General features: G+C 36.3%; 1 protein-coding gene across 1 annotated transcript in view; it reads left to right on the forward strand.

Annotated features, from left to right (window-relative positions):
- LOC107289924 (neurexin-3) overlaps window positions 1-27,855 on the forward strand; it is a gene marked incomplete at its 3' end in the record, with an annotated part of 199,372 nt that overhangs the window by 7,105 nt on the left and 164,412 nt on the right. The window contains exons 2-3 of the mRNA XM_015818752.1: window positions 16,124-16,562; window positions 17,045-17,428. Of these exons, the coding sequence (XP_015674238.1) occupies window positions 16,124-16,562; window positions 17,045-17,428 (823 nt within the window). The remainder of the gene's footprint in view (window positions 1-16,123; window positions 16,563-17,044; window positions 17,429-27,855) is intronic.

A 27,855-nucleotide genomic window follows, 5' to 3' on the forward strand; every position in this document is an offset into this window, starting at 1 on the left:
CAGCTTGCGGGACTGGCCTAAGGGATTTTAAAGGGGTTTTAATTACTTTTAATTAGATCACAGTTAAATATTTCTTTTTAATTAATTTTAACAGGGGTTTTGTATTTTTTGTATTTTAATTGATTGTTAGCCGCCCTGAGTCCGAAAGGAGAAGGGCGGGATATAAATGCAATTAAATAAATAAATAAATAAATAAATATGTGTTTTTAAACCAAACATCACTATCCTATTGTATATGGAAGCTGAGGGTGAGGGGAGGAATTAGCACCAATATATGGCAAGAAAAGAAAACACATCTTCATACTGTGGTTGATTTCAGAGTTTTGAAAGCAGTAGACCAGTCTTCACTTTGTTCCCTGCCTCCCAATATATTTAATGCACTGTAGGCTGGTATAATGTGCCATACCTTCAAATGACAACATGCAGAAAATATTGCATATTAAAGAAAAGTATGCACAATCCCATTGATAGTTCGTTGTTGGTACGAAGTAAATTTTGATTTTTATGAGTTCTATATGCCTCATATTTGATCTTTTAAATGATATTCAGGTCAATATTTTCTCTGTTTTGTTTTGGAATATTGGTAGCTGCCTTGAATCTTCAAAATGAGGTGGGTCAAACATCCAACTGAATATGCTTAAGGAGAGAATGCCACTAATAGCATCCACTTCAAGTACAAATTAGTTAGTTCACTATCACAACATGGAGGAAAATTTCTGCTGAATGAGTAAATATAGGTTTTGTGCAAAGTATCTGAAGGGCTGCTTTACAAAGCACATTAATATAACTACAGTATGTTGCTGGAGAGTTAAAGTAGCTATACTTTAAAGTTAAAGTAGCTATACTGCTGCTTTGAAGTTGATCCCTGCTGGCTATGCATGCATATACACGCACAAATACTTTACATTTCTAGTTGTCTCTGTGCCTGGATAAACATACACACAACTAGGGATACCTTTGAATCGGCTTTGTTAGCTTTCTGGAGGACACCCCTATTTTAACATTTCATGGAAGGCTGCTTCATTTACAGTAGGATGCTTTGTGAAGCACATGCTTTTGAATGTTTTGTGTAGCTCAAATATTTATGGGAGGAATACATATAACAAATGCATCCATAGGTCTATATCACCATGCATGTAAATCACAAACAGGCTGTGTGAATAGTATAAGTAGAATACATAGGTATACCTTTTCATAAGCATTAGCATGTAGTGTGCTTGGGTTTCAAAGTAATCATAATCACAAAGGTCACTGTACATATGCACCCACACGCATGCATTTATTTATCCATATAATAGCATGATTATGTGTTCAGAAATCTTTGTATTGGCGTATGAGAAAATATATTAGAAGACAGAATGTTGCCTTTATACCAGTTAGACTATCCATTCGGTTGAAATCTGTCCTGATGATCTTCAGCTATCTAATGTTTCCAACAAGGATTAAAATGCTTATGGATTTCCAGATGTTGCTGCTGAACCACAATTTCCAGCAGCCCAATCAGCTTGCTTCCATGGCAGCATTATTGATGGCACGGAGCCAAAAGGTCATTGGACCATGGAATTGTAGTTACGCTGCCAAAAGTGGGGTGGGGATGGGGAAGAAGATGTTCTGCTACTGGCTGTTATCAACTTGAGCTTCCCTGAATTTTGACAATCTGAAAATTGTCAAAAATAATAACACTGTTTTTAACCAAAAGAATCAGAAGTAGTCTGACAGCAACTCCTCCCACAATGTTACCAAGAGAACAGGTGTCAAAAAGTAAGATATACTTTTAAAATAGAATTAACCTTACATTTACTTCATGCAAATATTTTATTCTGATCAATATCAGGAACTAAGATTTACAAGCATCACCTTTCAAATTACTGCCATGCCTTCCTTCATGTGTATTTTTTTTTAAAAAAATAGTGAAATACAAAAACATCTACATCACCAACAAAAAAAATAATTCCTATGCCAATTCCTATTTCAATATTTAACTGTACTACACAGTTTAACCTGGGCTAATTTTTTACTGTAAGTATACAGTAAATAATAAAGAAAACTTAAAAATAGAATAGTAATTAAAATAAACATGACAAAAAAAGAAGGAAACAGAAAAAAGATCCACATACTAATGATAAATAATTAATATAAAGTTAATTCAGGTACCAAACATGTCATTAATTTTATAGCAACAAATTGGGTCATCATCTTATTTTTAGACCATAGAGATGTTTCAGATAAATAACAAACTTACATTCTGGATCCATTTCTTAAAATCAGGAGTTTCTTTCCAATAATATATTTCAATTATCCTCTTTGCCATAAAATATAGTTTGCCATAGTTAACTATAAGTTTTCTTCCAAAAATATATTAACATATGTAGTTATTGGAGATCAGAATAGGACCAAATCAAATGAATTAAAGAACCTTTAAATTTCTTGCATCATCAACATAGAAAACCTGATTTCTGTCTTTTTGAAAACACTTCTCAATTTTAGTGTTCATATTAAACAAAGATATTGGTCTATAGCTTGTGAAATCTCTGAAGCTTTAATGATATTGTAATCTAAGCCTCCTAGAATAATAAAAGAAAATAATAAATGATTGATTATAGTCCTCCAAAAATTTAGGTGCTAATAAGTACTTAAAAATTTTATGCTACCCACTGAGAAATTTATCCAATCCTGGAGCTTTCTTCAGTTTGATTGACTGCACTGTCTCTATGATATTATGTAATGTTTATGTTTGTGCCTATTTATTTATTTATTTATTTATTTATTTATTTATTTATTTATTTATTTATTTATTATCTTCCTGAGAAGTTCCTTCCACTTTACTATGTTCTAGGAAATTAATAATTTGCTATTTAGTACAAGACTGCCTGATTAATATAACTATAGCAATAATAAAACTATTGATTAATAGATTCTCTATCAGTAAATAACTGTCCATCATTGGCCTGAATCTCAGAAACAAAATTTCATTGTTTTTCTTCTTTCAAATGATAACTAATTTTTTTCTCTCCTGATTCCCACTATGTCTGTTTAATACATTTCAAAAACTATTCAAATTGTTCTAAGTATATAAGCCCCAGTTTATTTTTTTTCTGCTATAAATGCTTGATATGATTAATCTGTGGGGTTTCTAATGCATAACAAGAATAAATCTTTAACTATCTCTTCCAACTGCATAAGATCAGAGTCTTTGAGTTTTTTTGTTTGCTGAGGTGAAAACAATAATGGATCCCATATAATTTTCATAATTCTTTGTTGTCTGCTTTAAAAACTTTCATATTTACTCAGATGAGGAATTGCTTCTTAGGGAAGATTATATTCCAGAAGCATAAGAACTACTAAAAATTTGCTTTTGACCCAATCAGATTCCACACATTTTGTTCAATTTTAAAAAAATATTTTGAATGTCATTATTGTACGGCAATATTGAAAATATTATCAGATATGTTCAAATAAATATCAAACATCATTAAAAACATCTACAAAGTTGCCTGAGGCACAGGCTAGGTTACAAAATTCCTCTATTGCTGACCTAAGACAAAAAAAAGCCTGTTTCGGAACTGAAAAATATACAGTGCTAACAGAACAAAATAACATGGTATAAGTTTGATTTTGACATGTGGCAGCAACTTGAAACATTACTTTGCGTGTATTCTGAAATAAAATAATAAATAAACAGAATAAAATAAACATCTGAAGGAAGGAATTTATGTTACGGCTTTGGAAAGTAACAGATCAGTTAGATCTAAGCAAATTTTGAAATGTTAAATAGCTACATCTTTTGCAAAATTCAACTGGCTGATTTGAAACTAATCCACAACTGTCTCTGATTGTGTGTAAATGCACAATCACAACAAAGGAAACAACTCTGTTAGAATTCCTAACAAAGCAAGTGACTATAAATACAAAGGCAAGTGGATATTCCTGGAGACCATTTTCAAGGCAGCTGTATGAACCTTACAAAAACATAGTTCCTTTAATGAATCAAGGAAAAGTACTTTATGCTCATGCACATTGTGAAGCATCTTTGCATAGCTCCACTATATAAAATGGTTCCCACTTTGCAGATATTGGCAGAAGTTCTTTAAATCTAAGCTAAAGGGCTTTTCGTAAGATCAGGCTGGCAAAACAGTATTGTAGAATCGGTTAATCAATTACCTTGTTATGTCAGTTTTGGCTGGCAGGCTGGCTGGCAGGCCGGCTGGCAGTAATGGTTCCAGCCAGCTGTGCAAGCTTCTGATTATAGTTTCCTTTTCTCTTTCAAGAAAAACAAAGAAAAATACTCAGCAAAAATGTTCATACTAAACAGATGTTTCTGACCCTTATTTCCTTTGCTGGCTTCATTTTGTATTTATACTCTGGTGCTTCACTCTATCTTGAATGTGCAGAGAGATTGGTAGTATGTGCCCAGCAGAGAAGAAATAAAATATCCTACCAATATGTGGTTAGTTCTTGGGTAAACTTAATCCAGACATTTTCCTAATTACTATAGTCAGAATGCTTGTAATATGCTTTTTTCTTTTGCCATTTACACATTTTCAGAGCAGTTTCCTGTGTAGTCTGATGCTTCTTAATACTCCAGAGTGCAATTGCATTGTCCTCATAGGAAGTGAGCTCACACTTGATGCTCATGCATTCTAGCTAGAGCAAATCAAAGGATTAATGGAATATGTCACTTGCAGCCTAGATGTGCTCTGTTGGGATCATTGCACTCTTCATTTGTACTAACTGAGTATTATTTCTTGGCTATGTCTAACAGATTATTTCTTTCACTGTATAGAATAGACAAAGGATCTCTGGTGTCCTATTTTCCATAGCTATACTGCTACTTTTATGGACTTAAAGGGGTTAAAACTGGAATAACCAAAGATCAGTCCCTTGTCTATCCATGCTCACAGTATTATTTCCAGTGACTTCAGAAAATTCTGCCTTTTGATACAGTTACATAGATAGTGTAAAGTGTTCCTTTGGTATATGTCTTATGCTCTCTTTGCTTTTCTCTGCACTTTGTCCCATTTTACCAGTTAACTTTTTTTCCTTTGATGTTTGCTGATTTTTAATTAATAAATTTCAAGATATATGTTTGCAACTGAACTAAATGGCATGTATGCCTGGGTGTAGGGATTGACTGAAAATGTATTGAGTGCAAACTAAAAGTTGCCCAGTAATTTTCTAACATTATTCAATGAAAAGCCTAAAAAATAAACTCATAGGGAAATTTTTTTTATTAAACTTAAACAGTACTGAATCATCCACTGAGGTTCGTTTTTAGCTATGTTAAGGGTGATTCATAATCTATCCACTGTAATTTAAGTAGTGTCTTTCATGATTTATTATTTTTGTGTATGGGTGGATGTTCTGGGGCCTTTTGTGTTAAAGTGAATATATTGGAAATGGGATTATAGTTCTGTTTTTCCATTAATAACACCTAATCTGAGTAGGAATGAGCAAATTAAGAGTTAACAGATGCTACGGACTGTGTACAAATTTTGAACTTTCTATAGGGGTAGACATCTTTGTTCTACCTTTTTCTCCATCTGGTAATTGTATTTATTTAATAAATTGATAAAGCCATTCATCTGTGGGTGGTTAATGGACATTTTATTCTAAATTCACCTCAGAGGGTGATTGTTGTGGGGAAAATATGAGGAGGAATGTGTATTAGGTATATTCACTGCCTTGAGTTATTTATAAGAGTAATAAAGGTGGGATACCTAGATAGATAGATAGATAGATAGATAGGTAGGTAGGTAGGTAGGTAGGTAGGTAGGTAGGTAGGTAGGTAGGTAGGTAGGTAGGTAGGTAGATGGATGGATGGATGGATGGATGGATGGATGGATGGATGGATGGATGGATGGATGGATACATACATACATACATACATACATACATACATACATACATACATACATACATACCTCTTGCAGACAGCTGACATTAGTGAAAAAAACAACATCTATGTTTATATTCCTAACTGGAAACCTCTTATAGACCTTTTTCATGAAACAGAACAAAATGATCTTACGTTTTATAGCTTTGATGATTAAAAAAAATAGAAAAAGGGAGGTTTTCTTTTTATAACCATAGAATAAAATGATTTTGTAATTGTACTTATATTTGATGCAAAGAAAATTGGAAGCTATTTCTATTACTTTTCATTCTTTTGCACTTTTTGTCTTTACTTTTTCCTTTCTTTTCTTTATATAAGTTTTTATATTCTTTACAAAACTCTCAATAACAAATTTACAAAGGAATAACATTTAAAAAGAAAGTTACAATAATAGCAAAAGAATTCTAGAACATACTTTACTCTCAGCTGAGACACCCGTATACAGGCATTCTATTGCAGGAGAACTTTTGTTCCTTTTCTCATGATTTTTGTTGTAAAGCAGAGTCAACTTGCTGTCTCTTTTGTGGATGTGGTCTGCATCTTTTAATGGCTTTGATAATTCCTACTACTTCTATCTGTATGAGACATAATTTTGCTTCCTAAAGAGGCCAGAAGTAGTTCAACCACATCGGAAGTGCCTAAGGAGGTATATATTTAACCTTTAAACAACATGCTTAGCAAGTCACTTAAAATTTTAGCACACACATTCACACACACACACACATATACACATACAGAGAGAGAGAGAGAGAGAGAGAGAGAGAGAGAGAGAGAGAGAGAGAGAGAGAGAGAGAGTATAGTAAATTTGCTTAGTTTAAATCTCATTGTTTGTGGTTTAGCATACTGTGTAAATCCAGCAGGGTCGGTTAGCATATGATTTGGTGTATCAGGAACCCCCCCCCCAAATGGATAAATTTAGTAATCAAGTTAAGTAAGTCCAAGATCTGGTTATAACTCTTTATATGCTATTTCCTTCATTTCATACATTTGGGTGAACTGTGATTTTACTTTGCAAAAATAAATATGGCTCAGCGATATTTTTCCTACATCTTGTGTTGTAGAATAGAGACACAAAAATAGTTCAGTCAATCTGGGGTTGATTGTGAATCTTGATTAAGAACTGTCTGTGTTTAAATAAAATGACTTGTCTGGAATTAAGTTGGCCTCTCATTCCCTTGCTTCAAGTAAGTAAAATCCAATGAAAGAAAATCCAGCTGAGAGTTTATTGCCCAGCAATAGGTAAACTCAATATTTACTTAATTATTATATAGTTACAATACAGTTAGCATCAGGCCTTACAGTAACATAGCATCTAATAAAGTACAGCATTTACTTCTGTCTTTAATCCAATGAAGGAAATGACTGAATTATTAGGAAATTGACTTACAGTAGATGTAAAGAACAGTTTCCCTCTTTGTCCTGTGGGAATTATCTCCAAATAAAATAATCTTAAAAATTATTGGATAAATAATAAGCAATATTAAATAATCAAAGAAATGAAAATATGGTGCCACCTACATCTTCATTTAGAAAACAGGGCTAGTTTAAGGACATCACATCATATGCAGTTGCTGGAGAAGGGGATGGTGTTTAAACAGAATGTCAGGTTCAAGTAGTCTCTATGTGTAGAGTAAAAGCATGAAAATAAGAAAAAATACTGCTATCTACTTCTGTTGTACCACTCCTGAGAGAGTTGCTGGGATTTTCAAGCAGACATGTCCATCCAAAGCCTAACACATCTGTATTCACCAACAAATAGAAATGAAAGTTTTAAGTGGGCAGTTATGTGTTAGGCATAGAATGGTTCAATCTGACAGGGTCATTCTGCTATGAAGGATTTTATTGCTTGGTGACTTTTGATTTGGCAAGTTTCATCTAATTAAATCTTTAATTTCTAGTTCGGGTTCTATGGCTTTTCCATTTTCAGTACATTGTTTTAATATCTCATTTTGCAGAATTCATCTACAATGTTTATAGTAGCCTTTAAACCTGAAGTTGCATTGGATCTCCAGATTCCTTAAAGCAACCATACTATATTAGCATAAATCATTGGTGTTTAATCACTGCCCATGAATGGTGACAAAAATATATTACAGGACTAGTTCAATAGTTTCAGTGTTTTCCACTGCACCATCACTGCCTTCACATCTCTATTATTTTTTAAAAATGTGGCTAACTTCATACAGTATGATAGTTACAAGGCAGTTCTTTGCTTGAGAATGTGTTTGCTTTTAATTTTATCAACTCTCTCATCCCAGAGGGGTAGTTTATTGAAGGAACCATATCAAAATACTGCTTTGTGAATTCTTATTTTGAAGGCCAAGAACTCCATCGCTTTTAGAAAGATACACCACTGTTCAAAAAATATGATTGTCGGTCACTATAAATTAGGATTTTTATTCTCACATATATTTCACCAGTGGCCATGGCAATTGGACTATTGAACTTGCAGTCCAAATATCAATAGAGCACAAGGTTGGGAGAAGATGCTCTAAAACCCCACTTTATATTGGTAAATGAATGTTATACTGATCACTTGCCTCTACAGGGGTGTAGATTACAATTTATTTGTTCTATCATGTTCCAGATCATGGGGCAACTTTTTCTCAGAGACATCTACCGGTAGTTTGTGCTATTCTAAAAGGGTATATAAGTCATGTTTCCTAGGAAGTAGAACCTGTTGAATGCAATGGGATTTTTGAATAAAGATAGAAAGAATTGGACTCTGTTCAATAAATCCAACCAATTGTTCCTAAAGAACAGTTATATATCTTGATATGTATTAAAACAATCACTTCTAAGTGATTTCCATCTTTCCATCTTTCTTTGTAATAGCTGGTTGTTTACTTTCTAAACAGTGTACAACCAAAATATGCAATATTGTCTAATCCTGTAATCCTGTGCTATTATTTTAAATGTACCAGTAGTGTTTGGAGAGAGGGTTATTCGCACAAAATTGTACATTTCACCTGTGAAATCTTTAATACTCTACTGATTGTTCATTGGGTTAGTGTAGCCCTGAACGTAAAATAGAAAAATGTATGTTTTAAATTACTGTTATACGATATGGAATTGGAATTGGAATTCTCAGCCTGTCCTACATCAACAAATAAGGTAAGATAGAATATTGGGAGGCTAGTTACAGGCCGATGTTGAAACATATCAAGATGTGACTAGGGCTTTGAACATCAATGATGGAAAATTAATTTTAATATTTCAGTAAATATGCGGTTGACAAGATTAGCTCATAATCTGTGCCTGTACGGGAAAAATTAGGAGGGCTGTACACATTTAAAAATGTTTTGTAAAAAGTGCTTGAAACCTTATTCAAGTGCAGCTCCTGCCTACAATTAATTAAAGCAGCCTGACTTTTTCAAGCTGCAGCCTGATTCTGGAAACAATAGGTGCAGCTGTTTTAAGAGTCAAGAGTAATTTTATTGAGCAGGTTCCTTGTAGCAAATGAATCTTTTTTCAGACTTGCACCCCTGAAGCCTTTGATTGAGTTTTGAAGCAGTTTTTCTGAATTATTTTTAAAGCAAGCACAGTCCTAGAAGTTAGCCCATAAAGATTTGGGCTGAGTATATGTCCTTAATTTGAATGCTTTAATCATGAAAACTGATTAAATGATTTTTTTTTAGATAGTGGAAAAATAGAAATAAACCACTTTTGAGTTCTGTTTTTCTGAACTCTTTCATAGAAATTTCTACCTGTGTTTTGCAAAGAAAGCTTCAATAGCAATTTTTCAAAGACTATTATTTGCTCAGAAATGCAAGTTTTTGGAGCAACAGTAGCTTATCATATTGCCCCAAAGGGTTTTGCAAGAAAATAATTAGGCAGCTGTCACTTCTTTCAAGATGCAACATTGTCCCCCCCCCCAACAAAAAATGTGGCAGAAATTAGCCCCTTTTAAATGCCTGTGAATTGAAGGAGAAAATACGTGAGTAAGGAAGTTGAGCCCATTGTACACAAATGAATCTGGAAACTTCTTTAAGCCAGAGTGTCCAGTTCACTCGCATCTATTCAGCAATTTGGGAAATAGATATTTAGTGTTGGACATTAAAAAACACATCTAACACTGTCAATTTGATTGCTTCAAAAATCATTTGACTTTTCCTCAATGTGGTGCCCTCCAGTTCTATTGGATTGCATTTTCCAGAAGTTCCATCTATAACTGAATTTAATTATTTTCCTGACAGAATAGAACACATCATAGTTATTTATAAGCACATTCAAAACCTATTATGTTCCTGATGACATAATTGAAAGTTTGCCAATATCAAATACATCCTCTGATCTACCATAGATTTCTAGTCCTCTCAAATCATCCTAAAACTAGCTGCTGGTTTTATGGTAGGACCAGGAGCACCTTCCCCACTTTCCCATTTAGCTTTGCTTTATCTGTGGTGAACATAGTATAACAAGGCTGGAAGGGGCCTTGGAGGTCTTCTAGTCCAACCCCAGCTTGGTAGAAGAACTTATACCTTTCCAGACAAATGGTTAGTGTTATGACTTTCCTTCCTTAGATCTTGGATGCTTCAATGTACCGCCATATCCCTCAGATCTTGCTATTCTTAAAGCACCTGGAAGGGAAGGGAAGGGAAGGGAAGGACTGTTTCACCATTATAACAATTATATAAATGAGAAAGGAGATACTGATGCTGCTAAAGTATATCCCAACAGCTTGAATACTTACAATGCTGTCTTTGAAACATTTCAGTTAAACAGGGATACACTGCTCCTATACCTGGAGGTTCTACTCCATTTTAATTTACAATCCAAATCAGTGTTGTAAGTGAGCACTACAAGTTTCATTGATGCATATTCTAAACCAAAGAATTATTGGTATGGGTATATATTTTGTATTTTGCACATTTTTTCATGTCATTTCCTATAGCCAGAAGCTGATGTTACTACAAATCATAGAACTAATTAAACCTAATGCTATACTTTTCTAATCAAAGCTAACCTATTTTTTACCTGAATATTTACATTAGAAGATAATCAATTTTCCTTCTGTTTCTATACGAAAGAGATTTCCCATCACACCATATTAGGTAATTTGATTATTGAGAATAGATCTCCTGATGTTCAGTAAAACTTGATTTGTCTTAACAGGAGCATCGGAGAACATTAAAAATCTTCAATTAATTTAGACATTTGGATAAATGGGAGTGATATTTGCAAAGGAATGCAGTGACTTGCATATATGCAACCAGTGTACACAGTAAATCAACCAAGACATTTAGATAAGCAAGGTACAGATAATTGATCTTCTGCTCTAATTGCCCATCAGTTTAGGTTAGTGTCAGAGCAGTAAGAAATAAGTGCATGAGCATGCAGAAGCATTTTCATTAAGGCAGGCACCACAAAGTAGTGGATGGTCAGTATGATAAAAACTGGTATCCCGAAAACTGAATTGATAATTGGAAAGAAAAACTGAGACTGAGACTGTAACTCTATTCTGAGTGCTTTTTAATCTGCCTTCTCCTCATGGGCTTGTGTTTTCTTTCTGGACCAAAGTGTAGATTGAATTTAAGAGAAAGAGTAACTGAATAGACACTATTGGGCAGTGGAAGCAGAATCTCTCCAAGGGACTCTTAACCTTTAAGTGTGTAAACAGAAATGAATACACATGCACAGGCATATGCCTTCAAATTTCACCCATCGTGTAATATACCTTTGGTGGTGAGCTGCTCTTGGAGGGCACATTACAAGACAATGGGGACATCTAGTGGAATGCTGTAAAGCTGCATTTGAACATGACCCAAGGAAACATGGCCAGCAGTCAGCGCACACAAGGGAATGAGGTTTCCTTCTTAATTTTACTAAATGTGAAGTGAAACATCCGGTGGCTACAGCCAGATATGATATGATATGTTCCACTTTCTGAATTGATTACAGATAGAGTGATTGCTGGTCTGAGGCTAAAATGGGGTTGTTGCTACTGCTGTTGACATGGTGATTAGATGGTTGTTGTTGTTTTTTAAAAAAGCCAAAGCTAATTTTGTTATTGATCAAATTGTTTAGATTAGTAAGGAGTTTGGAAGGGAGCATTATGCTATAGTCATTTCCATAGTCATTTGTGAGACTTCAATAACTATTCCTTTCAGCTCAGTGGGTTTCTATGAGAGGAAACCTCATTAAATAAAATAGGATTTTCTTTGCCTGTTATTCAAAAATATCAGCTGAAATTGTGAACCTCTGCCCATTTCAAAGGTTTAGATTTCATGATTTCAGTATAAAGCTCTTCAACACTTACTGAATTGAGCTATCCATCTTAGATTGTTCAGATTATTATAGGACGTGTTGTGCCAGCCTATAGTTCCTGTCCAATTTTACAAAAGATAAGGAAGTTGCATTAGGAATGAAGGTAGTTGCATTAGGAATAAAGATAAAGTCTGCAAAGTAGACCTTGTGTTTATTCCTAATGCAACCACCTTGTCTTTAATACAATTGGGGAAGAAACTATGCACTGGCACATCATGTCCTGTAAAAGACTGATGAATAGCCAGTCAATTTAATCCTGGCAACTACAGGGATGCATCAGTGTGCTTTTCTTATCAGTGGTTTGCCTCTGTCATTTTCTGGGATGTTTTTTTCAAATTTCCAATCTAGCCGATAGCTCTTCCAATGGCTTTCCTTCCAAGCACTATCTAAGCCTGTCTTTGACTGTAAATAAAATCCATAAGTTGCTGCCATTAGAAAAGATGGGATGGTTATATAGAATGCTCCTATACAATTGATTCAACATTATGTTCTGCAAGGTACTTACAGGATTCGTCCTCATGATTGTGGCAACGTGCTTTCCTCATATCCCTGAGGCAGAAAGGATGGAGGCGGTTTTAGAAAGATCTTGCCCTGCAGCTTAGCTTTGCCACACCCCAGGAACTGAGCCAATCAATGTTGCTACTCACTTACAGTTCAGTTCAAGGTATTCTAAGGCCCATTGATTGGTACATCCCCTGTTCTTTTCTCTCCTACCCAGCATTGCCTTGAATATGTGGTAGGGTGAGGTTTGGATGTTTAGCTGAAATGTTGTTTCAATCAGGCCTAACTTCTCACCAATGCCATATTCTTAAGTTATTCCTATGCACATCTGCTTTTGGAATTGCTTCTGCATAAATATGAGACTTGCTTCTGCATAAATACAGGTAGTCCTCAACTTACAACAGTTTGTTTAGTGACAGATCAAAGTCACAACGGCACTGAAAAAGTGACTTATGACTGTTTTTCACACTTACAACTGTTGCAGCATCCCCATGGCCATGTGATCAAAATTTAGACATTTGGCAACTGTCTCATATTTATGACGATTGCAGTGTCCTGGGATCATGTGATCCCCTTTTGCAACCTTCTGACAAGCAAAGTCAATGGGGAAGCTGGATTCACTTAACAACCATGTTACTAGATAAGATAAGATAAGATAAGATAAGATAAGATAAGATAAGATAAGATAAGATAAGATAAGATAAGATAAGATAAGATAAGATAACCTTTATTGTCATTTTTATACTGTGGGCACAATGGCACACATCAAAAATGAAATTTAGTTGCCCCTCTCAAAGTAAAACACATACATGACACACACCTAAACATACTATGAACAACATATGTGTAGACCCACATCCCTACATATACGTAGCAAATAAATATTAAATATTAATACTAACTTAACAACTGTAATGATTCACTTAACAACTGTGGCACACAAGGTTGTAAATGGGGCAAAACTCACTTAACAACCACCTTGCTTAGAAACAGAAATTTTGGTTTCAATTGTGGTCAAAAGTCGAAGACTATCTATATACCAGGATTCCCACTGCCTCCGTACTGAAAAGGAGTCAAGACTTGAAGAATTCAGCCAGGGGAATGTTACGCCTCACATTAACCAATGGAGGGACGCAAGTATTTTTGAATGCCTCTCCATTGCAGATGTTTCTTTCTCTTTCTCCCCCCACACACAGACACATTGCCCGCACACAAGAATGCTCTCTGACTGCACTATGCACCTGTTCTTCTTCATTATGCTTTAGCAGTGGGCCAGCAACAAAATGGAGGCTTAATTGTGAGGCCATGTCCTCAGCAAACTGGAAGTGGGCTGAGCTCAAGCTATGGCAGCTGGGAAATGTAGATGATACAAACTCTGTATACTTGGTTTACATTAGTCTGAGGGAAGGGCTGGTGGCATGCCTGTACAATTTTTTTTCCTCCAGGATATTTCTGTTGTTGAACACACAACATACTTCTGTTTTCTCCAATATTCTTTTTCAACATGTTCTGAAAACATTGGTATTTCCCTGAGGAGAATGAAGTCTCCTCGGTGTTGGCTACATCCTACAGGGGCACACAAGCAGAGCTTGTTACACAGATCATTTTTGAATTGTAATAATTAGTTTGAGTCAAGGGCCAGTTCATATATAATTTCAGCTTTAATAAAACAAAAGTGCAAATAGTGCAAATATCATTGTATTTTTAAGGTCAAGCTACCACACACAATTTTTATATATAGGAGCTTCAGGGAACCGCGTAGGCAATCTTGGCTCTTTTATGACTCATGTACTTCAACTCCCAGAATTCCTGAGCCAGCTATGCTATGCTGGCTCAGGAATTCTGGGAGTTGAAGTCCACGAGTCATAAAAGAGCCAAGGTTGCCTACCCCTGGTTTAGTTAAACATCATGATCATTATGCTATAAAATAAAAAGTTTAAAATGCCTTTGCAGGGCTGCCTATCCTCTTTGTTCTCCTTGATTCCATATCATAGTCTATATCAACCTATATAAAGCATTTATAGTTGTGCAAAAATTAAATAATTGAAATATCTTGCCCAATGTGGATAGCAGATATTTTGCACAATTACATTTCAGGGTTTAGGTGTTCACAGGAGGGAAGTAGTGTTTTTCTTTTTTTTTTTCATATGGCCATCAGATAAACAAACATTCTCTATAGTACTTAGAGCAGAAAATTGCAAGTATTTTGACATTTTTTTAAATTGATCGCACATGCCTATTGCTATGCTTCAAAGAGCAAAGGGCATCTTGAAGTATCCATGAAGCTTTTCCATTTTATCCTCAGCTCATCCATAGAAGATGAATTAAACTGGGAATTTATTATCTGGATAAGGTCCCCACCAATCTTCAGGTCTGAGTATCAATTTGAATCCAGATTCCTGAATTTGGTGTTGTGCCTAGTATATTCTTCTAAGTTATTTAAGATGCATTCACATGTTAATTATTAAACCACTTCTATGACTACTAGGCATACAAATGTACTCAATCCAATATTCTAAGTCCCTTCAGAATTCAAATGTTATTATCTAGAAATAGTTTTTAGTATCAGGAAAGTCTGTGAACTTGTAATGGGCATTCCATGATCTTCCCCTCAACTAGCAGTAATAAATTTACTTAATTTTGTCTATTTTCAGAACACACACTTGGAATTTTGAAATGTTATTCCTACAAACTGGTACATTATTCGCCCCCCAAAAATTGATCATTATTTTGTATCCCTGGTTACTGCCAGCTTGTTGTTAATCTGGTCTTAATCAAAACAGGTGACACTGTTTGCCAAATTATTTAATCACATGCAACAATATTAAATAAAATTGAAGAGTTTATGATAACTACGGTCACCCTTTTCATTGCACGATTCAAAACTGATAGTGATACAGAATAATGATACATAGAACACACTATTTATCTGTGCATAATACTAAGTACGGAGTATTTCTGCTGTATTAGTCAGAGCTTTTTGATGGAGTCATGGTAGGACTTAAAGCCAAAGTTGAGGATTGTAGTAAAAGGCACCTGCCAAGGTCTCTGCTTTAGCAGGAAGTACCTCTGTCAACTTTGAGAATTTTCAACTCAGAGCTTCTTCTTCATTTATACTCCTGAGTCTTTGTTCTAGCAAGCAAATACTGATAAAACAAGGAGAAAGATAAACTTCTTTGGGCCTCGGTTCTATGTGATGGCATGGACTGAACCCTGAAGAAGGAAAAAGAATGGTTAAAAGTAGAAGTTGACCTGTGAATCCTTACTGGGGTATTTCCAATATGCCATTCAAGAACTTAGAATTAACCCTGGCTTGTTGCATTTCTTGGAATATTAAATTCTAACCGAAAGTAACCCATTCAGTTATACTCCAATACTAGATAACCTTTAGGTGTACAGTATCTTTCTAAAGTATGCATTGTTTTCTGATTGATATGTAATTCTTTTCCTTATCCCATGTAGGTTGTTTATAAAAATAATGATATTCGTCTGGAGTTATCTCGTTTGGCAAGGATTGGTGACACAAAAATGAAAATCTACGGGGAGGTGAAATTTACATGTGAAAATGTGGCCACGTTGGATCCAATCAATTTTGAAAATCCCGAGGCCTACATTAGTCTGCCTAAGTGGAACACCAAACGAATGGGGTCCATCTCTTTTGACTTCCGCACTACAGAGCCCAATGGCCTTATTCTTTTCACTCATGGTAAACCCCAGGAAAGGAAGGATTCCAGAAGCCAGAAGAACACCAAAGTGGATTTCTTTGCAGTAGAACTCCTGGATGGAAATCTTTACCTTCTTCTTGATATGGGCTCTGGAACTGTCAAAGTAAAGGCAACTCAGAGGAAAGCTAATGATGGAGAATGGTATCATGTTGATATACAGAGAGATGGTAGATCAGGTATGCACCAAATCCTTGAAAAGTGACTGAATATGATCTTACTTCAGCTTTCCTTTGCTTTACAGACATGCCAAGTCAAAAGTGTGAGAACTGATCAAAAAGTTACTTTTTTTATCACCAGTGTCCTTGTGAATAATTGCTAAATGAGGCAGTTGCTAAATGAGGACTACGTGTAATAGCTTTCAAAACCATGTATAAAAATAGCCTTTGGAACTACTGACATCATCATAGAGCAATAGATTTGTTATACTTCATAGATTTTCTAGTTTATCAAGATAGTTACTATACAGTCTGACAGTTCTGCTAGGAGACAGTAACATGTTTCAGGACAAATGTTCTCTGTCCTCTGTTTAAAGAGAAGTCCTTGATCTTCTATACTAAATTTTTCGCCCTTCATCAGAATTCAAACTACACAGGAAAGTGATTTGCTTTATCTCTTGGACTCTTGTTTGACCTTCCTTTCTTCTTTTTTTTCCTTCCAGGTACCATTTCAGTTAACAGCAGACGGACACCTTTCACTGCAAGTGGAGAGAGTGAGATCTTGGATCTAGAAGGAGACATGTACCTGGGAGGACTGCCTGAAAATCGGGCTGGCCTTGTCCTTCCTACTGAGCTATGGACAGCTATGTTGAACTATGGTTATGTGGGCTGTATCCGAGACCTCTTCATTGATGGGCGGAGCAAGAACATCCGGCAGCTGGCAGAGCAGCAGAATGCAGCTGGTGTCAAATCTTCCTGCATTAGGGTCAACACCAAACAGTGTGATAGTTATCCCTGTAAAAACAATGCTGTCTGCAAGGATGGCTGGAACCGCTTCATCTGTGACTGCACAGGCACTGGCTACTGGGGAAGAACATGTGAACGGGGTAAGTTCAGAATTCAGAAAGAGATTTTATCCAGAGTTGAATGTTGTTTGTATGGTATTTTAATTTCTTGATATTTTATGTTATACCTGGGCATTTTACAGTCCCTGGGCCACATCTGGCCCTTGACTGTCCCTATCATTACTCTACGATCACTAGGTCATCAGGGAAAGAGTTTTTAATCAAAACGCTTCTTCTCTGAATCTGGGCATTTTTGGCATTCAGTATCCTGAGGAATTCAGCCTTGTTTGCTTCCAGTGAATTGACCTAAGCAGCAACTTGTGAATTAAAGGGCAGATTGAAATGTCATTATGCTCCAACTTTTGTTTCAGCACAATTCTTACATTAAAGTAAAAACAATAAAATAGAAACAAATGCACAAATATATTTTGAGATCTAAACCTAAATTCTGAACAGTAAAGATTCCATTCACTGTTTCATCAAAATATGAAATAATGTCTGTTTTTTATGTCTGTGCAAATCTTTCAAAATGGGAGCTTTGTAATAAATGGGGACACAATTAAGGCATCTCTTTTTGAAACAAGAGAGCAACCATATCTTTTTCCAGGCCTGGGCTGTTGTTTTGTAGTACCTCTCAGTTCCCTCTTTAAGTGTATAATATGCAGAGCCATTTTCTTTGCTGAATGTATGGAATTAGTTGATATACCATCTACATCTGTTTTGTTTGAAATGGTCATGTTAATTCAGGGCCAGCATTATAGGTTATCTGCCAAATATTCAAAATGGCCCATAGCCAATCTTGCTGATCTGGTGAAATTGAACTTACTACAACTAAATCATTTTATTTGTGACACTGTTGCAATTTCTATTGCCACTGCTATTTCAAACCAGCCCAACTAGTTTTCCAGTTAGGTGACAGTGTTTCTAGGTAACAGTCAAGTTAATACTCGGTTCCTTTGTATCATCCACTGTATCATATTTACCGATATGCAATGCCCACCTTGATATTTTGAGTGATTCACAATAATATGGCAACCAACTGGCACAGAGTGAAGTTTATTGTTGAGTTGGCTCAACTTTTGTTCAATTTAGTGCTACATGAAGGATGGGGATATAATTCACTAACAGCTACAGGGCATAATGGCAGTCTAGGAGAGCACTTGTGTCTGAATGTTAAGGGGAAACAAATTCTGATCTAATGTGGGGTCATTAGCAATATCATGCTAAAGGGTTACTAAAGTCTGCCATCAGCCTGTATCCATAGAGAAAAAGCTGAAGGAGGTCTAATGAAAAAGTAAAATGATATTTTAGCATGGAAAATTGTGTCTGGAAGATAAAAAGGATGAAATACAATACAGAACAATGAGTGAATGAAAGTGGTTTGAATAAGGACAGAAGGGATGAAAAAGGCATTAAAACTTGTGCATAGTTTGATGAAGTTATTTGCATATTATAGTTTTTGGGTTCTAGGGTTGGGTTATTAAGATTCTGTTAATGTAGCTTGAATACATTAGAATACAATAGAATTAACTCATCTGGCTGTTTCCTGTCTGGTTTACCTTGCAACACTGACATCAATCTTGCAAGTCTGAAAGTACTTTTCTCCCTCTGTCCTTTTTACAGCACACAAAATTAGGAAGTTGGCTTCTGAGCTGTTTGTCCTGCCCATATTCCTGCTGTGGGCTCAGCTGCTTTTTATCTCTTTGCCCTGTTTTCCAAGGTCATTCCCACATACTACTTTAACACCCATGTCCTGGACTAACCCGAGTTATGAGTGGAGCTGAGAATCAAATTATTTCCAGACTAACAACTCTTCTCAGGCAAAATTTAACTTCAGTCTGTTTCATTACATTCAAGTTTGTGAGAGGAACATTGAATGACAAAGAAAATGATAGTTCTCTCTCCTCAGAGGAGGGAAATGTAAAGGTATAGGCAGGTATATACAGAACCACAATAAATGACTAAATTGTAGACCTGTAAATAAAGTTGAACTAGTGGGTGGCACAGAGCAATCTAAAATTAGTAAGTAGAAAGTAAGAATAAACCCTAGGAACAAGAAAAACAAACTAAAACTTTGGAATTATAAATAAATATTTATTTTGAAGCCAATTTCATAATAAAATAATTTTGAAGGGCATTGTTCAATCTCTTGTTTAATTCTAACTCCCACTCCCCCCAAAAAAACTCCCCCCAACAATATGCCTACATCCAGGCCCCTAAAGATTTGGCCCCTTGTATCTCAGTTTACCTCATCTTGATCAAGGTTTTCCACAGCAACTCTTGCCCGGCCTGGCCTAACCAAAGGATCACCACTTATAGCAATTTCAGGTAACTCTTAAAAAGCAGGAATAAGCGGACACAATCCTATGGCATCCCATGTCTAGCAGACTGATTTCTCTCCTTCTGGTGCTGGTGCTGTCCAGTTAAGAGCAGAACAGAGCCCTCTTCTCCTTGCCTGTCATCCAAATGATACTGCCAAAGAATAGGCTCAAAGGTGAGTTCATACCCTTGCTTGGTCAAATTCACTTTTGATCTTCCTCCAACAGACATCAAAACATCTTTTCTGATCATTTATCTTCCAGAGGTCTTCTGGATTGGCTGACCAAAACTGATCAAGGACAGTCACATCCTGATCTCTGGTCATCTTCCAACTCTATCTCTCAAAAATGGAATTAGGTAGAACTGCCAGTGAGGTTAGTGGGAAGATTCCCAAATGTCCTTTAGAATTCATCACAGTTTCACTTTTGAACATATTTTGTGTTCAAATAATTCCAAACCCACTGACACCACTGTGATGCTTTTTTTTCCTTTCTGAGGAGGAAATTGAACCGTGCAGATGGGCCCAGCAGGCAAACAAGTAGGAGAGCACTTTCAGCCAAAATAGCATGTAAAAATAATTTATTTTAAAGCCTCTAGTTATGGCATGACCTAAATGTTTCCATTTGTTGTCTCTCTAGGTCATCCTATAACATAGCTTTTCTAGATCAGTTGTCCATCTGTTGAGTCATCTGATATGCATTTAGTTAAATAAGCACATGGCAGTATTACAATAATATCAATGTAGTCATTAGTTGACCAATAGATAAATCTGATTTTATTTTGAAGACTACCCACATTACAGGGGCAGAAATTTCTATTCAGGTACTATTTTTCTGCCATAGATTAAACATGGATCTCCACACTTATAGTTTGCCAGCTAATTCTTTAGTTTATTTGGTGCAGAGGATTTGTACAACAAATTTTAAATTAATAGTAACATTTCCAGTTTTTTACATTCTGTTGTGGGATTGGGGATCTGTCTCTCTCCAGCTATACCTAGATTACATTTCCTGCCTAATGCCTAATGAAACAGGGAATTGTAGTTTAGCAATATCTATGTTCCCATACCTGTTCTAGAAGGGATTCTTACTCTCCCCCTTGCTTAACCTTGGCACCAAGTGTTCTTCATTATCTTCTTTGCTGAGTACAGCTTATAAAGGGCAATGCATCTGTTGTTGGTTATGTGATAGTAAACAAAGGTCTTTAGTTTCCACTTTATTGTCTGCCAAGTACCTTTACTGCAGCATTTCTTAAAAGCTCTTTAATGAGAACACACATCTGCCAATTATGTATCCAATAAACTTAGAAGCTATAAAATTACAGGGCAATAAGATGTGCTACAAAATTATTTACTGCATGGAATGAATTCTACAGCTCATGCTTTGTATCTTATGGCTAACAGAATGAACTCTTTTAATTGCCGACTGTACCAAAAAAATGAATAAAGGTTTCTTTAGAAACAACCAAGTTACACATTTTGAACATGCATCTCCGGACTAGAGATCATCTGGGAATAATCTTGTTAAATGAAAAATCCTTTCATATCTTAAATATGTTTATTATCAATTTATAGGCTAATGGTAATTGCAGAGTTTAGTATATTTTATAGTATATTCTACCTACTCTGATTACCAACCAACTATGTCCTAAGATCAGGAGTAAGGGTTCAAGTGATGGGGACATGAAGTCTATTCATAGGAAACACAAAGTTTCTTTTTCTTTTGGTTAATTCTTCTTTACTGGCCCCTCTGGCTTCCTGGCTTCTGCCAGAAGGTTAAAAGATCATTTTATTTATTTATTTTTAAAAAATATAGTCTGGTATCTTCTCTTGATTGTTTGTATTTGATCATAGTTTTATGAAGTTAAGCAGAGTGCAGCAGATCTAGAGAGCACAGGGTCATAGGGGCAATCATGGCATTCTGCAAGGCTTGTGTACCTTGGGGAATGGCGTGAGGCAACCTTTTTGAGAGGCAGTGGCAGGGCTAAAGCTGAGGCCCAGACCTCTAGTTGAAATTCAGCCTCAGGCTTGTCACCAAGTGCTGCTATTTCAGTGTGGCCTAAAAATGGGGGGGAGGGGGGAGGAAATAGAGAATTGCAAAATCCAATCTGTGTCAGTCACTGGGACCAGAGGTTTAGTCTTCTGAGCTTTTGGACTTTTGGAATTCCCTGAGGATGGGCTCCAGCACAAGTCCGAAAGCTTGGAAGACTAAACCTCTTGTCCCAGTGACCTACACAGTTTGGATCTTGCAACATTATCCTGGGACACCTATATTTACCTTCATTTGTGAAATAGAGAATTGTTTCTTTTTTGTTGGCGGGGGAAGATGACACGTCAGTAGAGTCACATTAGGCATTTTCTGAATTTTTGACCCCTTCATCCCAAAAGGTTCTCCATTACTGCAATATAACAAGTGGGGTTTATAAGAGAGACAACTAAATATGAGATATTAGTTTTCATATGATGACCTGGTTGACCTATGGATTCTTGAAGACTTCTAAGCTGTAGAAAGTCCTTGATGCGCTGTATTCACTGCCATGTTTTAAGGATATACAAACAATTACTTTTGACAGTCTGCTGCATGGATATCATATTAAATTCCTAGTTACATCTCTTTGAAATATGTTTTCTGAGCCTGAGCTGTTGATACAGAATTGAAGAGAATCAAGCAAACAGACTTTTCAACTGTTGATGAATGTAGTTCTGGGCAGTTTCCACAGAAAAGATTGATGTCTTCTATATTTAAATGTATATCATGATGCTTTGAGGTATGACCAATCCTGTAGCAAAATGTCTGTGCAGCTTACTAATTATAGTGTCTATGTGAATAATAACTGCATAGTAGGGTTGATTCTATTATTTCAACATCATTTCAGAGCATTTCATTGTTTTGACAATTTCCAACAATATCTTTGCTCTTGATACCTGGAAAATCTTGAAAGCATATGAGTCAGCAGCACTACTCTATGTCCCTCTGTGAAATAATACATAATGCGACTGCACAATTTATCCAGTGTTTCCCTTTCTTAACATAGTTTTTTCCCCTTACAGTGATTTGGTATTTAACAGTGATATACACTGAATCTCCTTATTTGATATCAAAACTGAAATACTGGTTATATACTGTATTTATGTAAATAGATGAAAAATCCTGAGAAATAACTGGATAACCTAAAACTATAACAAATCCCAAGTCCTTTTTACTTTTCTGTTCCAGGGATGCAAGGGGAAAGATGTGTGATAGTGAATGTAAATGATTTGCAAACGGAGTGATTTCCCCCCGCCAGTTTCTAAATAATGGCCAGGTTGAAATCCTATTTTAGTATATATTGTTCTTAGATGCTGTTTTTAATACTAGCTTCATAAAATTTGAGGGAAGGCTCGTTGAAATTTTAGCTCATGGCTAAAAGTTTGAAATGTATTATAAAGGCAAACTGAAGCAATTGGATGTTAAATGTAGAAAAAAATACCCTTTGAATTTGTCCTTTAATTTGTCCTTAACAGGACGACCCTTGTTTATTTAATTAATTTATATGGCTGCCCATGTCACAGAAGTGACTCTGAGTGGCAGATAAAAATAGAAAAAAACCCCAATAATTATAAACAATAACACATCATGCCCAAGACAAACAATATGTTTCAGATCTAATACCCCATCCACAACAGAGCTTGTTTAACCTGGCCCAAATTCCTTGGGAAGCAGCCAAAACTTCAGAGTGTTACAAAAAGCTAATAGGGTCTGGGCCATCTGCATCTCCAGAGGGATGCTGTTCCAGAAGGCAGGCACTGCCCCAGAGAAGGCATGACTTCTGGGTCCAATGAGATGACACTGTTTGTTGGAAGGGATGAGCAAAAACAATGGGAGAAAAGCAGTTCCACAAATAGCTTGGCCCTCTGCCACGAAGGATGACAAACAGTTCCTTCTATTGCATCTGGAAGCTTACCGGAGAGCCAGAATTCCAGTGACAAGGAAAGAACAAAAGGCTGAATCTAAAGTACATTAAGATTTATTTTATCATTGAGAATGTCTGGGCTAGGAATGTAAGAGAACAAACGTTAAGCATCTTTGAAATGTTCCTTGTGTGTTGTTTTACAGGGCTTATTGGGAATTCAATTAATGTAACATTTTAAATTTTAAAACGTCGGCAAAATTTCCATCTGAAAGTATATACTGGCAAATTAACCTGAATGCTTGATGGCTTAAATAATTGTCCTATGTAATTCATTGTCCTATGTAATTTTGCTCTGCCAAATTAAAAGTCAAGACTCAGAACTGGTCCGAAGAAATTCTGAAGAAATGCACATTAATATGGCTGTGAGGAAGACTTAAATAACATCCGAGAGACATTAACTTCCCACTTGTTTTAAAACATAATTCAAGAACATCATCTATTATTTTTCTTAAACTATGAGTATTTATGTAGCTGAAATTTAAGCTATCTGTCAAGAGAGATACTATTAATATCGAATAGAAATAAACTTAAATAGATTTGGTTTCCTTACTTTCTAAATAAATTGCATAGATTAGTGGGGAAAGTAATTGTTTTTCATTTCCTTCAAATTCCAGTGAATAGTAATCCCTGGATTGGGCCATTATTCTTCTTCCAACATAGAAACATCTTGTTACCCATTTCATCTGCAAAGGGTGAATCTGCAAAGGGTGTATTTTCATCAGAAATGTCCCAGCGTATCATTTTCTCATCACTTTCCCTCACTGCTAATGGAGAGCAGATAAGGCAAGCAGAAAGGTCACTAAATCTGATAATTCAGTTGCCCCTTCAGAACTGAGAAACACAGATCCAAAGTAATCATAAGGCTGCCCATTACAATCAAAACCAACCAACCATCACTACCAAAAACAACCAGCTAGGTGTTTGGACTAGCTCAGGGGTAGGCAACCTTGGCTCTTTTATGACTCATGGACTTCAACTCCCAGAATTCCTGAGCCAGCCATGCTGGCTCAGGAATTCTGGGAGTTGAAGTCCATGAGTCATAAAAGAGCCAAGGTTGCCTACCCCTGGACTAGCTAGTACTTGCCCGCTTTACTCATAATCCATGTGACTCTTTGCCTCAGAAAGGAGAACTCCTTTCCATATACTCGTTTATAAGCACATTCAGTATCTCTTTTCAAAGCCTCAGTTGTAAATTCTAAGTACAAGCTCTTATAGTTATTTTGTTCAAACATTGTCTTATCAGTCCATAATAATTTAAAAAAATATTTCTCCCACATTGAAAAATTATAAATGAAAATGGGCAAACTATGAAAAAATGCATTTTGCACTGAATAAATAATGTGTGTATGTAAGAAACAAAAATGTGTTTAAATGCATGCAACAAGTGCAAGATTTCAAGCTATAAATCCAACAACAAATGGCAACATTTTTGTAAATACTGGTAGTTGAGTTTTGAGTTGCTGCCCTTTATAGATATAAATGTAAAAGTCACTTAAGGTACAGTATGTTAAACATAAACGTATGAATGAAAAGAGTGAATGCTAACAGTGCGTATTGCAAATATGGGCATTACCTTCTATTGAATATATACATTAAAATAAATCCAGATTTGCTTCTGCCAATTATATGAGATAATCTTGAATGTTGAACGTCTCTTCTGGTCTACTGAATTGCTTATATAAATTTGCTGGAGCTCAGCAAAGTCAGCAAACTGTATTCAGGAAAGGATGAGAATAAACTCTAATCTGGCTTCCACTAGGAAATTACCTGCCAATCTTGCAAACTAATGAGACCATGATGGATGTTTGTGCTTGCATGTGTGTGTGTGTGTGTGTGTGTGTTTGTGTGTGTGTGTGTGTGTGTAGAGGAGAAGGATACACACACATACACACATATACATACATATATATATATATACATATGTATATATATAGACATACTATATATACATGCAAACAACACACACACACACTTCTAAAAGGAAATGAATGGTAAATGAATTAACGAGATTGTAAAATGATTCACTGAGGCTCAGGAAAAAGGAAGTATTTAAAACATCTCTAACATAAAATAGATCAGTGATGGCAAACCTTTTAGAGCCCGAGTGCCCCAAAACCACCCCACCCACCCCTGTCCCACCTGCTCCACCCCCACTCCCATTCCACCCCCACCCTGCCCACCTGCAGGGCCATCCACCGCCTCCACAGCCTGCCACAGCAGATCGCCCAGGTGGCCCTGCAGTGCCATGGCAGCCATGTCCTCTACCTGCGCCCCACAGCATCATCTGCAAAGGATGGGGCATGAGGGTGGAGTCTTGTCCCTGCTGCCTGGCTGCCATGTCCTTGGCTGTGCTGCTACGAGCAGGACACGCCCAGGGGCAACTTTCCTCCAGGGGGGCTGCTGTTGAGTAGGGAGCCGTGGGGGGAGGCAGGGCTGGGGCGACGGCGCATGTGCTCACAGGGCTCTGAGTGCCGCCTCTGGCACCTGTGCCATAGGTTTGCCACCACTGGAATAGATGGATATTCAAGTTTTATTTCTCTGTAAGAATTCAGCTAACTCCCATGTGAATAAATTGAGAATGCTTATTTGGTTTTCCAAATTCCATATCCTACTATCTTATTTCTTGTCATTAAATCTGAACTGTTAAACTCTATGTGAATTTTGCTCTCCTGGCCATGTTCTGCTGGGAGGGATGTGACCATAATGTACAGAGACATAAAAGGGAACAAAGGGGTTGCACTTGGCCTTGAATTAGCTCATTCTTTTTTAGTTTATGCCCTTCCTGTTTCTACTGTAGTGGTCTACTGTTTTCTCCCAACTAATGGCCGCCAATCTCACTTAGATTATAGAATTTCAAGAATCTCATTTTTAGTTGCCGATGTCCTATCTCTGTTCTTGACTTTCCCCTTTCTCTTACTACTGGCACTGATGCAATAAAATGCCTCAATAGGATTATGGCTGGGAAGGAATAGATTGATTAGTCATGCAGAGGTGATTTCCAATATTTTAAATTACCATATTGACCTTGGAAATTTTATCCATGAAATGAATTTATTTTATTTCAGTGCTTCATCTTAATCCAGTCCAGTCTGACTAGAAGAGACAGTGGACCTGAGACTTCATAATTCTTTTCTGCCCATCTCAGCAAAAGTGGAACAATTTCACATTGATGCCCAACGTTAATTGATTTTCTTTTCTCTCACTCCCTATATGAAGATATCTAGTCCCCCCTTGAAAATTATGATGGATGAGCTAAAGCTTTTGTCAAAAATGGAGTACGGATGCAAAAGAACAGCTGATGCCACTGTTTAGAAATATCAGAACTTATGGCAGAATGACAACATTCACCATTGTTTGATTTAGCTGTTTAATCTTTCTTGCATCATATTTGGTGACAAAGAGTGCCCTAAATCTAAATCTAGATTGGATACAAATAGGGAAATACATTACTGGAGTCACGTTTCAGAACGGATGATGATGATGATGATGATGATGATGATGATGATGATGATGATTGCTAAATCTGAAAAACAGAATGTTCCCAGGAAAGAGTTAATGTTCTTATATTGTCTTTTCATCAAATCAGGAACCAGAATTACTTCACTAAGTTCTTGTATTTGTACTTGCAGTGCTCTTTCCACTATTTTCAAGTAATAGCAGGCTTTTAAGAAATTATTGTCAGTGCCTTCTACTGATTGCATCCAAATCAAAAGAGCCTTTTGATCTTAACCAGATGTAGACATGGGTAACTAAGCAGGATGTAAAGAGGGTAAAATTGTATTTTATTGTTTGATTGTTTTTTTTTTAATCCTGCTTTTCTGTTTCTCTGAAGTCTAACTAAAGTTTTAAGGAAAAATGAGAAGAGGGGAGGTGGGGGAAAGAGGAATCTGGATAAAATACGCCTGGCAATGATTTACCCATCCACCACTTGGTCTGCGGGAGATAATTACACATACTATATGTAATAAAATTATAGTCTTTATAAATATTATAAATTTAATAGATCCTACCTAGTGGCGATGAGGGTGGCTAGGACTAACTACTATTCCTCACTCATCGCGTCATCAGATAGTCGCCCGGCCGCCCTCTTCAGGGTGACCCGCTCCCTCCTTCAATTGAGGGGGGGGGATCCCCTGGAGGGGAGGGCCGAGGATTTTGTTCAATATCTGTATGACAAAGTCGCGCGGATCCGAGAAGGC

The sequence above is a fragment of the Protobothrops mucrosquamatus genome, unplaced genomic scaffold, assembly GCF_001527695.2.
Source record: "Protobothrops mucrosquamatus isolate PMUCROS unplaced genomic scaffold, P.Mucros_1.0 scaffold786, whole genome shotgun sequence".
In the NCBI taxonomy this organism is placed as follows: Eukaryota; Metazoa; Chordata; class Lepidosauria; order Squamata; family Viperidae; genus Protobothrops; species Protobothrops mucrosquamatus.